At 39.7% G+C, this 13,711-nt stretch overlaps 1 protein-coding gene across 1 annotated transcript in view; it reads left to right on the top strand.

The window, feature by feature from the left end:
* slitrk6 (SLIT and NTRK-like family, member 6) overlaps window positions 1–7,327 on the top strand; it is a 21,461-nt gene extending 14,134 nt beyond the window's left edge. The window contains exon 2 of the mRNA XM_085449012.1: window positions 3,893–7,327. Within this exon, the coding sequence (XP_085305138.1) occupies window positions 3,908–6,445 (2,538 nt within the window). The 5' untranslated portion in view covers window positions 3,893–3,907 and the 3' untranslated portion in view covers window positions 6,446–7,327. The remainder of the gene's footprint in view (window positions 1–3,892) is intronic.
* The last annotated feature ends 6,384 nt before the right edge of the window (window positions 7,328–13,711 follow it).

Genomic DNA, 13,711 nt, shown 5'->3' with positions numbered 1-13,711 from the left:
CAGATGAGGGTGTGAGGAATTGGCTAACGATGCAGGTGCGGTTTGTTACCTGCAATCTGCAATATGTTATTAGCATGGGTTTGAAAGCATTTGTTTCTCTCAGTAATCAGCATGGCAGGGAAGAAGTGAAGAAGAAGCTGTTTTCTGTGGTAGAATCAGAGGTGTTATTGGAGGAATGTAATATCCATCCAGCCATCTTTTCTTTCTCCCCTTCAGGATCTCCCACATGCAACCTGCTCACTAAAGGGACACTTGTAACAGCATTGAGGTGCATACATTAGCAAGAAAGCTTGCTTCATGGAGGAAATTTTTAAAATGACCTGAGGAGAAACGTTTGTGGACTACTACGGTTGTCTCACCTGTATGCCGCTTGGGTTTGGTATATCAAAAATTTCCACTTGTGGCTAACCACTGTTGAGCAGTTGCACTTTTACTATAATTAAAACAACAGAAATCACTCAGTCGCAAAAAAATACCATCAGTTAAAAACTTGACATCGAATATCTGTGTTCGTTAGACTACGTTTTTCTGCTTGGTGGGTTGATGGGGTTTTTTTCACCTCCCTCCCCCAAACGTTGTAAACTTGTCTTTATTAAGCACTGCAAGAATTATAGGTGTTGCAAATTTTCTGTGCCTTTTATTGAATTGTTTTTCTTTTTCCAAAGCAATGTAAGAATACCATTCCTTGGCATTCAGTATATCGCTTTTCCTTTCATTCCCCCCAAAAAAATGAACACATCTTTTCACCGGCACACTTTGTGTTCTGGCCTGCTCACGGTTGCAAGTGTTACAGTAAAGTGTAAAATGCTGCAGCAGAGGACATGCTCAACTACTGTAATAACATTACATTATGTGCTTTAATTTAAATACTTCCCAGGCCAGATTTTGCAGTCTGAAACAGAAACTTGTCTAAATAGATATGCTGTAAAGCTAGCCAAAGAAAAAACTGTCCACACATTTCCTTTTACTACAGCTTCCTTTTTGGCTCTTTGTGCACTTATGAGAGTTGAAGCTGGTGCCATCTGAGTTAGGTAAGAGTTCAGTGACATTACCAGTAATGTATTACTTTGGTAATGTAACGAGTGTCTTAGGGTTTTTATATTTCTTAGAGTTCTCGCTATTCAGTGTTTCCCGGGTCCATGGAGTGAGGAGTGTAAAGTCTCTTATCGGTTATTGCAGGTATGTGGAGAATGACCTTGGGGTATATGCCTGAACCTCAAAGATGTTGAAGATGGAGTTGTCTTGGTTTTCATCAATACTGTTGACTTTGCCCTGTGGCACCAAAAATGCATGGAGGCATGGTGAGGGAGGCAAAAAGTTGAAAGAAGGAAAGAAGAGGCACGGAGAGGGTTGGGGAATAACTTCAGAGATGTTTTAGCTTCATGGAGCTGATATCTTCTCTCTGTTGTCTCCCTGGGTTAGGTGTGTGTTGTGTGAGGATTGCTTGACTTGGTAAACAGAACAATTGTTATATTTATAGTCAGACTGTAGTAAGCATTTAAAATCTGAACGTCTGATGTGTTTCAGAACAGTAATTAAGCTAATTGGTACATGAATGCCTGCTGGTCCCTTGGTCTGTATCTCTAGGCTATATAGAAAATGTAATTTTCTAAAACTTTACAATTAGAGGACAAAAAAAAAAATTGAGCATCCAAACTGACACATCAAAAACTTCACATTTTTTTAAAGTCTTTTTGTTGTTTTCCCCAAAACAGTAGAGTGGTTTTTGATGATGAATTCACAGGGTGTATCTCTAGTCTGCACACCAAAAAAGATATTTTTTTCTATTACTGCTTTAGGGCACAGGCAACTGCAAACACCCCCAGAAAATATGCCCCACATGTCTCTGACTTTGCGTAAAGGGGAGATATTTCCTCAGCTTTGTAAAGAGAGACAGTTGAGTATTATTTCGATAGATATCTTGAGTCATAGCTTTCACTCTCTGACAAACACAGGCTGGATTGGCTTGCCCCGTCTTGCCAGAATGAAGCTTTCCAGTTACTAATCGCATTCGTTAACAAGAACGGCTGTCATCTCTCACGTCTTTCCTCTTTGAAGAATCCCATTCGTTAACAGTGAATATCTAGATGATTCTTGATCTAGGGAAGATGTCTACACTTCTGCACCAGTCCCCCAAGAGTGATTTAGCCTTTGATCCATCGGGATTTTAGTCGACTTAATGTAATAGATTTCAATGTGGTGCGCAGGCTGCTCATCATTAAAATCAGATTTCAGCTTTTCCCTTGTCATTCAACATAAATCCTACTCACAGTTTGATTTGGTTTTCAGTGGACCGAGCTGCCCCTCCACACGCTTCGGTTTATTGCTTTAATATAGTTTGTAAAATAATACAGTCAAGAGTATTTGAAAGAATTCAGATGTATGAATACAGGGTTGGCTCAGATTTAATTCTCTTTGAGTCCAGCCTCATGTGAGTTAGCTGGTTTTGCAATAAAACGGGGTCATTTATTTCACGTTCTAAATGTAGAATGCTTGTTCTAAATGTTGCTTTGACATGGATTGAAGTGACTTCTGCATTTGCATGACTCACACTACGTCTTTGTTCAGACGAGCCTGCATATAAAGGGCAGAGAAATCAGTCAAATGAGTCTCTCTCTCTCTCGCTCTGCCTCTTTTTTTTTTTTTAAAATAATGTACCATTATCCCACTGAGTCACTGGGAAGAGTTGCTGTCTGATCTCAGTCCTCACCCTGTGGAATTTATTTACTCATCGGTAAAATGCAGTGCCCCGGGAGGGAGTCTTAATTCTGAAGTGTTTTATTGGATGAATAGGCGTGCCATTAGCTAGAGATGATGCTACATATACTGAGTAAAGGCAACATAGGTGTAAACATTCAGAAAGAAGAGAATACTTCTTAGAGTTTTCACAGTTGCTAAGACATCTCCACCCCTTTTTGTAAAACTGTTAACGACACCTTACTAAACCTCTGACAATGCTGGCGAAACCAGTCGCATCAAAACAGCTTTGTCAGAGCTCAAAAACCACACAGTGTTTTCAGATCACACACACACTCACAGCCTGCGAAAAATAAGCCCACTGCTGTGCATTCATTACACACTAAAGTGAAAGAAAAAATGATGAGAACATGAAGCTCCAAGATTTTTTTTCCAGTAAAAATAAAGTGTGTGAAGCTGCTTCCAATTCCACTAAAATAACAAAATATGTACCTTTGCTGTGCAGTAGATGTTGGATTTTGTGATGGCCACGGATGATCAACAGAGATCTGGTTGTCCTGTTTGCCTCACAAGTTTGCATGAAATTCATTCATGTATTGTATATCTCATAAGAAATTAATACGATATAATTTACTCACAAAGATGGTCTCTTTCGTATTGCAGCATAGTCATACGTTAAAAAGTCAATAAATCAAGAGAATATTCGTAAATAAATCAGAGTGTGCAAGTATAAATCTAAATATAGGTAAAGCATGCTGACTATAAGAGGGAGTGGGAAATTGTATTAAAACTAATGAGCGTTTCATATAAATTGAACACAATGTGTAGAGAATACTGGACACTGTTAGCATTGTTTTCTAGTCTTATATATTTTTCATGCAATTAAGGCTGTGCAAGGACAGTTCTACACTACATAAAGGCTTTGACCCAAGAACTGTGTTACTCGTCATGCATATGATGCACTCATAAATATAATTTTACACTTTTACACATACATAACATAAACTTGCTGTTGTAACATATGAAACTTAAATGACATTTGGATCACTGACAATGAGACTGAATATAATTTTAATGCTACGTGTAAGTGGCACAGTTATTTAGGACATCGTGTTTGAGTTTGACCTTCTGCAACATAGTTGCTTAACACTTTTCTTTTTCCTCCCCACCCCTTCTGCCCATCCTTTCTTCACAGATTTCTCAGGCCGAAATGCTGCCTTGTGTCATTTTCATCGGCTTGTTTCTCGCTGCGGTCCAATCCCAAGATATCCATCCCTCAGAGGCATCATCCTCCATTAGTGAGTCTTGTGACTCCTTGTGCTCTTGCGAGAGAAAAGACGGCATCTTTCATCTTAACTGCGAGCAGAGAAACATCAGCAAAATCTCCCAAATCAAAGTCCCAGCAGGTGTGCCCTTCCACCTGAACCTTTACAAGAATGACTTGGTTGAGCTCCGTGCTGAGGAAATGGAAGGGCTTAAGAGTGCCCTTTCACTGCACATCGGGGGTAATAGTATACAAGAGCTGGAGCCAGGGGTCTTTAGCACTTTCGGTTCGCTGAAAAAACTCCATATAAATAGCAATTTCCTTGTCACACTGAAAGAGGACACTTTTCAAGGCCTGGTGAATTTGGAATTTCTCCAAGCTGACACAAATTTCATACGGGTCATCGAGCCAGGGGCCTTCAACAAACTGATCCGCCTCAAGGTCCTCATCCTCAATGACAATTCCATCGAGTTTTTACCCAGCAACATTTTCCGATTTGTACCACTCACCCACCTGGACCTGCGTGGCAACAAGCTCCAGACACTGCCCTATGTCGGCTTTTTGGAGCATATTGGGCGCATAATGGAACTCCTCCTAGAAGACAATGACTGGGTCTGTAACTGTGACATTTTACATTTAAAAATCTGGATGGAGAACATGAGAGCCCAATCATCAATCAGCGATGTGATCTGCACCACACCACATGACCTCAAGGGGTCCATTCTGGCAAAGGTGAAGCGGGACATCCTCTGTCCATCCCACGCCAATATTCCCTTGGAGGAGCCGTCAAAGTCACTGGATATGGTTGTTACTCCCTCATCCAAAGTAGCTCAGATTCCCAAGTTGGTCAATGCCAAGGATGACGGCAGAATCCCGACACCATCTCACATTCCCAGCAGTCCTTGTGTGGAGCATTGTTCTTGTCACAATCACCCCGTGGCTGGGTTTTTGATGCATTGTCAAGACCGAGGAATTCAAAAGGTGTCAGATATCGGAATACTTAAGGAAAGCCCAACTAAGCTCGTTATGACGGGAAATATGATTCAGAAACTTCTGAAGTACGACTTTGTAACATATGATAGTTTAGAATTGCTCAACTTGGCAAACAACAGAATCGATTACATTGATAATGAAACTTTCCTCAGCTTAAGCAGCTTGAAAAAGCTCTACTTAAATGGCAACAGAATTGAAAAGCTTTTCTCTACCATGTTTGTAGGACTGCACAACCTTGAATACCTATATCTGGAATACAACCTCATCAAAGAGATTGCACCAGGCACATTTAATCCCCTGCCAAACCTGAAGCTGCTGTCATTAAATAACAACCTGCTCAGCTCTCTTCCAGCGCAGATATTTCGCAACGTGCCTCTCGCCAAATTAAACCTGAGAAAAAACCTGCTTATGCACCTGCCAGTGAGCAACGTGCTCGATCAACTCGACTCGCTGGAGCAGATTTATTTAGAGGACAACCCCTGGGACTGCAGCTGTGACTTGCTCAGCCTCAAACAATGGGTAGAGAAACTGAGAAAGGACACAGTGGTGGGCTCCATTTTGTGTCACATGCCAAAGAAAGTGATGCAGACCGACCTGAGAAGCCTTCATCATGAGGTGCTTTGTCCCGGTTTAGGGACCTACCACCCATTGCCCTCAAATGAAGAGAGTGTGACAGCCACCCTGGGGCCCAACAGCGATGAGAGGAGTCTCCTCATCTCACTCACAGACACTATCCCACTGTCTGTGCTCATTTTAAGCCTTCTTGTTTTTGTCCTCATGGTCATATTCTGCTCGGCTGGGCTGGTGGTGTTCGTCGTGCATCGGCGGCGGCGGAGGGCGAAGAAAAAAGCAGCAGAGGAGCAGCCGCGAGAAAACACCAGCAGTAGCTCCCCCATTCACTTGCATTACAGCATGTATGGGCAGAAAACCACTCACCACACTCTGACACAGAGGACGGGGTCCACCACTCTGTACGAGGACAGGTCGCACAGTCCCATCGTGCAGATCTGCCGCAACCCCACCTACTGCTCTCAGCACAAGGAGCACGACGCCGATATGGATTATAACCTCGACGAGCCCAGCTCCAAGCATCACCTCTGCCGGAGCATCATGGAGAAGGAGAACACGTCGCCCCTCACGGGAAACCCCAGCTCAAAGTTCAGATCCATGCCCGGAGAGTGCCCCGCGGAGTTTGTCACTCTCAGCAACCCCAACTCCTTGTACAGGAACATTCTGGAGAGGGAGAAGGAGCTGCAGCAGCTGGGAATAACAGAATACCTGAGAAAAAATATGCCTCAGCTTCAGCCTGCTGTAGACATGCAGGTCCCAGGGCACCAGGAGGAGGTGAAACTAATGGAGACAATTATGTACTCAAGACCACACAAGGTCATGCTTGAGCAAACAAAAAACGAGTACTTTGAACTCAAAGCTAACCTGCATACTGAACCAGACTATTTGGAAGTTCTGGAGCATCAAACTGCATTTAACTGAGCTTATGAAGTTATAATAAATATATATACATAAAATGTTTGATCTAAGTGCCTTGTCCTTTTTGCCCTCTTGTACTTGCCACAGTGTAAAATATAAATATAGATATATGATGGGCACATCTCTTAAATTGTAGCACAGAATGTAATTGGTTGATTCTTTTGTTATGTTTCATCTGTTGACAGCCATGTTATGTAGCTGGTAAAAGGTGTCATTATTTATGGCCAAATATAACTTAACCGCTTAATCTCCACAGGACCACTGAGACGTCATTTGAAATATAACATCATCTTCAAAGATTCAGTTTGCTGTGGCCAAAACAAAACCCGAACCTAACGCGAGATGAGCGTGTGCTGTCTAGGGTTGAGTTCAGGATTAGGGTTAAGGGGAACACACCATTCACACACAGACTGTTAGATGAAAACTACAGAGCTTCATTTAAACAGCATCAGCTTCTGCTTTATGAAAATACCCTAAACCCCAACCCTAATACGAACCCTGTTGGATGTTTAAGAGGTTAAAACTCACAGTCTGTTGAACAGACCTGTGTTGAAACCAACTTTTTTTGTTTTTTTTAAATGATTAATTACATCTCTGCTGTGTTACTGCAGCCAAATGAATCGATCCACATAGCACCCTCCCCATCCCCCTCACGCTCCAACATCCCGACGGAATAAAGCAGATGTTTGGGAAGAAGTGAGTGAATTTCAATCATCACTTGACCCAGAAATGCTGTTTAATCAGTTTACCCTGACTCTGGGTATGACCTGATTACATCCTCTGTCAACATAAGCCAGCTGGATTGCCGCAACCAGAATGCTCATTGTGCCGAAGAGTCAGCAAATTGCCAACATGTACATAAAAATATATATATATATATATATATATATATATATATAAAAAAAAAAAATACAGGGATAGGAGTGCAGTTTGAAAGCTATCCTTCTGTCAGTTAATTGACACGACATAGGAACTTTATTTATTTTTGTACAAGCTACGTCTTTATTTCTTGAGTCAGTAAGTAGAGCACTTCAAGTAAAGTATATACACCACTGTAATGTTGTAAAAATGCATTGCACTAATCAAATGCCATAAGATGGTGCATGACAATCAGAGTCCTGCTGAAATTTGTTTTGTTTTGTTGTTTTTTTTTTTAAGCTTTTGATGAAAAAGCCACTAATGTGGAATATCATTGATCTGTGTGTGTCTGAGTGTCTGTGTGTGAGACGTGTGCCACTATTTTCTGTCTGACAACAGCATTTGGGAACATTGTTCGTTCCTCGTGCTGACATTTATTAACTTCCTGGAACATAACATTGCCCGAAAGCGAGCGAAGGTCCAGTTTTCCACAGACAGCCTGATAGAAAACAGACTCCAGCCGACTTCTCTCTGTTTCCCAGCTCACATTATAAACAGCTGACGAGTTGGCGAGTGACATGTGCAATGTAGACATTGTCGTTATTCTGCATTTATACTGTTTGCTCTTCATACTCTTGGAAACTCAACATTTGGAACGGTTCATGTAAGCACACACTCTGTAGCTTTTCTACTTAACTAGAGTTAATTATTTATTCTGTATATTTTGTATATACTTATGTTCCATTATATCTATTGTTTTTTTGTGTGCCTTCAGTGCTGTACAGACTGTAAACAGAACTTGTAATTGAAAGAGGAAATAAAGAATTGCAGTATACATATGGTTTGTAAGTAATTTATGGCTAACTCATGTATACATCCAGCCTGTTTTACCTTCAAGATAAAAGAATTCAAAGCTGCTGCTTCTCAACACCGCACCCTATATGCGCTAATTGCCACACCAGGCACTCGAAAAAGACATTTTCTCTCATTGTGCTATCAGTCCTGCACAGCATACGTGCGAGGATGTACTTGTGTAAACAACATTTGGGTTTTTTTTTTCCAGCTATGTGAATAATTTACCCCCCCGCAATGGCTCAGACCTTGTCCTTAATCACACAACAGTGGCGGCAGGCTTTTTGTCCAGCCATGCTCTACTGCATTACTTTTTTTTTTTCTTTCCACTTGGGGAAACAGTGGATCTTCTGTAATTCCTCTACTTTCTATCATAACTGATGTATCCGACACTGCTTTCCAAGAATACACACGTAACACAGACTGCCACTGACATCTAAATACATAAACTCTGTATGCACGCACATCATTTAAGGTATGAAAACTCTCAGAGGCACACACAGACATGCACACAGCAGGGAAGACAAATGATCTTCTGCTGCTTGATCCTATGAGACTCATAAGCAATATGCTCCTCTAAAGGTGAGACATTAGCAAAGTGCAAAACTGTGTGCAGGATGCTTTATTTCAGGGGACGACTTCAAATAAGTGAATCCAGTCATGTGAGTAAAGTTCACCAAGGAACCAGTAACACAATGGAATAGTTAGTAGGCGAGGTAAACAAAACAAAATCTCAAACACATTTTACATTGTAAAATGGTCAGCGAAATTCTTCTTTGTGTCAGTGTAAAGAACTTTAAAAACACATTTAATCCCTGAGATTATTTTAACATAAGAAATAGAAGCGCAATGTCAACAATACAGTTTTTCTATGGGGTAAAGAAATGCTGTTGAAGTCTATCTGTATGATTCTTTGGGCTTAAATTGTAAAAAGTAAATGTGTACAATGACAGAAAAAGTTCTAGTATTTCATTGCCCAGATTGTAAAGCTGCAAAATTTATGACAAAGCAGTTAAAAGCCCAAAATTTATGCCCATCTTCACATTTTCTAAAGCTGCCCAGTGGGCTAGAATGGAGCAGGCTGATCCCGGCCCCCAGGCCTTATGTTTAACACCCCTGTTTTACACTCTACAGGCAGAGTAAAATTAAAGTATTCAAAGTCTTCTGTAATTTACCCAGGACCCAGGATATTGCAGTATACCAAAAAAAAAAGAAACCTAGAAAAATACGGAGTATTTTAAAGAGAACACTGAGCAGAACAACGACTCAGTTTCAAACATTTGTTTCAATAAATGTTTTACGTATCCTGTATAACATAACATCTTCCTCTGAGACTCTGTGCATTCAAGAACAACAATATGTGGAAAACCTTACATCACAATCAGGTTCCTCCCAGTGTAGGTGATGAGAGGACTTTTTGCTGCACTTAGCTGCATAAATTTGCACAATAATGATGAAAATGGTGGTACATTAGGGCTAAGTACCTCTTGCATCAGTATAAGCTAACCTAGCTCTAATGACTGTGGATGTTCATGTTTAGATGGAACGCCTGCGAAGTAACACTGCTGTTCACACACCAAGTGTAATCACATGTAACGCAATTATGTGGAAGCGCAAACAATGAAGCCAGCTGTCGGACTCGGAATAAGGCTGGAAAATGGAACGGGAAGCAGTGGTAAAAGTTAAACATGAAATGCATTATTTACAGGCTTACACACATAAAGCACACATAGGCTAGACTCGTGGAGGCAAACAAACACAGACCTGAACTTGAATAATACACCAGTAACCAGCTGTGACTATTTGCAGTTCATTTTGAACAGTGCATATGTTTGTTTTGCATCACAGCCGGAAAAGAATAACATCTTGTGACCTCAGATGCAGATAATACACCAAATATCACTGTGTGAGTGCAATATTAGTATTTGTGTTCATCCATTAACACAGCTCAGTTAGGTGGTCTTACCGGAGTGTCCAACGTCTCATTTGTAGCGCAGATGATGTATTAGTTTTATTAGCAAAATGTTTCTAAGAGAGGCTTGAAAAATCCATATCATCTCACCCAGTTATTATTTATAAAACGGTCGATCTGTTACTTCGTGCCTCCAACCACAAGTCATTAATATTCATATCTGAGAGCACAACAACAGAACATCTCTTCTGGGCAACAATATCGATCGCTCTTCTGCATCCAAGAGATTCACCAGGTTCTTTGTAGTGAACACCAGTCAATTAATGCCTCACATATTACATTATTCATCCTGCAGGGCTTTCTTGCCTTTAATTCCTACTGACATTTAATGAACAGTAAGTGGCAGATATACGGAACTATCACACAGTTGGATATAATTGCTAGAGGACCAAAATGGTTTTAAAAAGCGAGAGGTGAAAGGATATAGGATATAGGAGAAATTAGCTCCTGTTCCTCAGGGGTGGAAAACGTACTGAGAAACTATGCAATAATTCAATGAAGGCACATGCATTTAAATGTTAAATATCAAAATTGAGCATAAATTGTTTTAGGTGCAAAACAACTTATGAATCTGGTTATCATTTGAAGGTAAATGTGAAGATGTTAAGTACTGTATAAAAAAGATTAAAAAAGCAATACAGTGTACAAGTCAAAGACGTGCTTTTTTTAAACAATATAATAGTTTACTGTTCTTTTTAAAATAGAACTTAATACCATAAATAGCAATGCCATTGAGGAAAAAAATTAAAAGCATGCTAATGTGGGAATGTAAATTTATTCGTGAAGGTTATTTCAGTTGATTTGCGATTTGTCTCTGTTGGGGAAAGGCAATTTATTTTGCAGCGCTTGCATGTCTAAGAATTATGTTAAGGTTTAGTTATCAATGGAGCACCATGACTGAGCCTTCTGTAATAAATTAATCACTTTGAGGCAGCATTTATCTTGGGGGTATTTGTTAAAATGTTGAACAAATCAGATGTCTCATAATAGTGCAAGGAGTAGAGCACTGAGACAAAAGCTGGTAGCCTGACATAGTTCATCTGTGCTCTCTCACATCATTGAATACCTTTTCACTATGGCAAATGTCTTTATACTGTATGTGTAAACAATGCCCTTATCTAATTTAAATTACCACATTTAAGTTATTTTGTGTTGTTTTGATCACTTTCCTTAACTTCTATGCACTTTTTTCATAAATGTCTACAATATCAAGTGGAAAAGCCATTCATTTACTAGTATTGTGATTTTTCTATAATTATTTATTGAGACTTTAGCCAAGAACAATGTTTTCACATGCCACTGTGTTGTAGCGATGAGTGACTTTTAGCCACTAATCATTTTTAAGGTTGTTTATAGTGTTTCTATAATTGTGCGGTGTATAGGGCACAAGAACTAACATCTGTCTGTTAACACATCAGGTAACTATGTATCGAGAGAAGTAAACTTAACCTCATCTGCCAAGTTACTGTTGAGTTATTATTGCCAAAACACTTCACATTCCCCATGAGGATTGCTGGAGCAGCTCCTGCACTGAAATGCTGTACTTTCCTACATAGCTCCGCTGGGACTGCAGGTCTTGGTCGGACAGTAGGACAATCAATTTTCCTGATGAAGTAACTATGTATTGAGAGAAGTAATCTTGATATTGTTTGCCATATATAGTAACAATTTCTGTGTATATTTATTGAAAATGTTAATGATTTATTGTTAAAATTATTTATCAAAGAAGTTGTGTTACAGCAGCCAAAACAACTTAAACGACTAAAATAAATACAATATCACAGAATATAGCTAGGTCAAAAAATATACCAAAGAAAGGGTTCATATAAAATCAAAATTATAAATGAAAAAAAGAGCTCAATAAAGTAAAATCTAAATATGATAAATCTAACAAGAGTGTGTGTATTGTGTTAGAAAACATTTTCTGTAAAAAGCATCAGGAATCCGAACAGTGTGCTGATTTTTACTGGATTCTAACATCAACAGCAATGGCAGAGCCCCTCAGTAAGTAATATAGAGATGTTTAGGCAACAAAAATGTTGTTTCACAGTATTGTCTGGGACTACACCACTTTTCAGTCATAGCTATTTACATTCCTCTACATTTTATCTTACCACTCAAGTTAACATCCCAGTCCACTCACACAGTCCTGAAGCTATGCACACTCAAACTGTGGTCCAGGAAGTGCGAGTATGGCAACGTCTTGCTGTGATACTCTATGATGCACTAGACTGTGTTCCCTCTGAGTTTTAATCTGCCTACTCAGTTATTATTGGCCAAACACTTCACATTCCCTATGATGATTGCTGGAACAGCTCCTGCACTGAAACCCTGTCCTTTCCTCAATAGCTCCACTGGGATTGCAGGCCTTGCTCTGGGCAGTAGAACTGTCAGCACAGTCAGCTAGTGAGGATTCTCCATTACCAAGAATATAATGAGAAAAACACCCACTAGTAAATACTATACATGTAAGCAATACATGTAAACAATCCAGCAGGGATAAAGTTATTTTTATGATTTTTTTTATGTTTAAGAAGTTCATGCAATGTGTTACATACTCAAAGTAAATTATTTTAACTCAAGTATTATTTTTATTATTATTTGCTCTTGCCTCTTGAAGGGACCTTTTTTTTATTTAAAATCAACTGGGAAACAGTCTTTCATGAAGTACAGTACATTCAAAGTACAGCCATTATTATTGTGGAAAATCCAGAAAGTTTGTATGGAAATTTAGCTGCCAATACTTTGCTGTGATTTATTGGTGAATTGTTTGAATAGTAAATACACTTGACTTTAGGTGCATTAAAATTCTCCTCATAACGTCTCTATCATTTGGTTTGAGTCCACATGTGGTCTTTTTAATTAATGCCCCAAGATTTAGAATGAAGCCCATGTCTATCGATCCACACAACCATCCATTTTCTGTACCCACTCTTTGCTTGTCAGGGTCGTGACAGGGGGCCAGAGTCTATCCCAGCATGCACTAGGGTAATGGAAGGCAGACGTGCGTGAAATGCACTTGTTTATGTAAAGTGATAGAGACTGCGAATGTTGGAGCAGAAAGATTTGTCCATTAAAATGTCAATTGATGCTGTAATTACTGCCAGGTGATGCATTCAGTATTCAATAAACATTACTGGCACGGCTGAAAAACATATTCAGAAATCAAAAACTCTAAAGTTGAAAAAGCAGATATAAAAGGGAATGCGTTAAATGCACTGTGGTGACATTAATACCAATCAAGTGTCCACATGCTGTATTTAGTAGCCCCAATCATGAATGAAACCCCATAATAAGGGATGACTTTGTCTTTGCAATTCCTGATTGTTCTGTACTCTGTTGCAGAGCTTTTCCCTGGGGGTGATCTTATGATGCTGCCTGCCAAGCAGAGCAGCTTGCTATGAAGCTATGGACATTGAACCACTATCCTGTTGTTCACTTGGCACACAGTTTAAACACTCCGGTGACCCAATTTTGCATGAAGTATTGAGTCATGGGATGCATTGTATTAAATCTTTTGTTGTGGGCAGCCTCTCAGGTAAAGAGGATAAAAATGTATATGAAAAGAGAACTCGCTCAAACCAAAC

The sequence above is a fragment of the Copadichromis virginalis genome, linkage group LG23, assembly GCF_057382275.1.
Source record: "Copadichromis virginalis isolate Kocher_CV1m ecotype Utaka linkage group LG23, C_Virginalis_male_GT1.1, whole genome shotgun sequence".
Taxonomy (NCBI): Eukaryota; Metazoa; Chordata; class Actinopteri; order Cichliformes; family Cichlidae; genus Copadichromis; species Copadichromis virginalis.
The sequence above is the reverse complement of the archived record's forward strand: the minus strand, read 5'-3'. Positions and strand labels throughout refer to the sequence as shown.